The following is a 1,237-nucleotide window of genomic DNA, read 5'->3' as shown; positions in this document are numbered from 1 at the left end:
CGTTCCAAAAAACGGGCAAGTCGCCAGCCATCAGACAACCAGTGCTAAAGCGGCGAATTCCAGTCAGCGACTAGATGGTCGTGAGCTTGGGGACATGCATCGAGATGGCGAAAATTCTGCACCGAAATCTGATGAGCTGGCGACAGCCGAAATCACCACCAAAGACAAAGGTGGGTTGTATTGTGCAGTAGATTTGTTTTTTTTTATTTTTTTCTCAAAATAATTCAGGTGCAGTGGAAAAATGCCATCGCGACACCACGTCCATCGGTACTACCGTCACTGGTCGCTCCACCACCGCCAACACAACAACCACTACTACGACGGTGGAAAATAATCGTCAAGATGGTTTTGAGGAGCTGTCTTTGAAAAAGGAAAGGCGCCGCAAAGATGAAGATTCTACTCTGTCCGACAGACCGGCAAATGTGATTTAATTTCCATCTATTCTATCTATCTTCTTCTTCTTCTTCTAATACGAATTAGTATTAATAACTTTGCATATGTAAACAGGATCGACAACATCAACGTCCACGACAGTCTGGTGGTAATAGCACAAAATTGAGAACGAATAGCAAACGGACTGGCAATCATGCTCGCAAAGGAAGAGGTGACAGAGGTGCATCTGATTTCAGTGGCAAAGCATATAGTGGAAGTAACTATAGAAAAATTACCTATTTTTATTTGTCTGCTTTCAGCAAGTGTCTATCTATATCATCTGTGTGTGTGTGTGTGTGTGTGTGCTTGGATGCATGTTTCGCTGTTTTTTGTTTTGCAGATCCAAATCCAATGCAATGGACTTCGATAACATTGGGTACGCCGGACACATGTTTCATGCCGATGTACGATGATTGCACCACCCCTTTGGTGAATACTGCTGGAAGTGTGTCGTTGGGTTCACTTGGCGACGATTCGTCTCGACTGCCCTCGAAGACAGGTGTAGAAATTTGGGGTGCACCTGATCCGGTTCCATTTTCCGGTGCTCGTTCTAGCCATGCTTCCAAATCTGTGCCGGGAGTAAGTTCCTTTTGCTGTTGTTATTCTCTTGTGCTTCAAAACACGACTAGTAGACTGTCTGGTGCACTGTTTGATGCTTGGGACAGGGGGATGAAAGCGTGTGAAATTGACTTGTTTCGAATATTTTCATTATTTCCGACAGAGAAACATACATTTACTTTTTGTATATGAATCATTAATAATCGTAGTTGCCAAGGTGGAACTGAAATTTTAAAAAAAATTTTTT

At 43.0% G+C, this 1,237-nt stretch overlaps 1 protein-coding gene across 1 annotated transcript; it reads left to right on the top strand.

Annotated features, from left to right (window-relative positions):
* The first annotated feature begins 94 nt into the window (after positions 1–94).
* Positions 95–431, top strand: Tsp_15012 (conserved hypothetical protein). The gene is made up of 2 exons (XM_003367774.1): positions 95–170; positions 229–431. Exons 1-2 carry the CDS (start codon positions 95–97, stop codon positions 429–431), a joined length of 279 nt encoding a protein of 92 aa, XP_003367822.1.
* The last annotated feature ends 806 nt before the right edge of the window (positions 432–1,237 follow it).

The sequence above is a fragment of the Trichinella spiralis genome (genome assembly GCF_000181795.1).
Source record: "Trichinella spiralis strain ISS 195 chromosome Unknown Scfld3696, whole genome shotgun sequence".
In the NCBI taxonomy this organism is placed as follows: domain Eukaryota; kingdom Metazoa; phylum Nematoda; class Enoplea; order Trichinellida; family Trichinellidae; genus Trichinella; species Trichinella spiralis.
This window is presented reverse-complemented; position numbering and strand designations above follow the sequence as displayed.

What these genes read in the sequence shown, in the direction of transcription:
- Tsp_15012 (XM_003367774.1), top strand. Translation starts at nt 95, where the DNA reads ATGCATCGAGATGGCGAAAATTCTGCACCGAAATCTGATGAGCTGGCG. An exon ending in AATCACCACCAAAGACAAAG is followed by an intron (nt 171 to 228) that starts GTGGGTTGTATT and finishes AAAATAATTCAG; the next exon opens with GTGCAGTGGAAAAATGCCAT.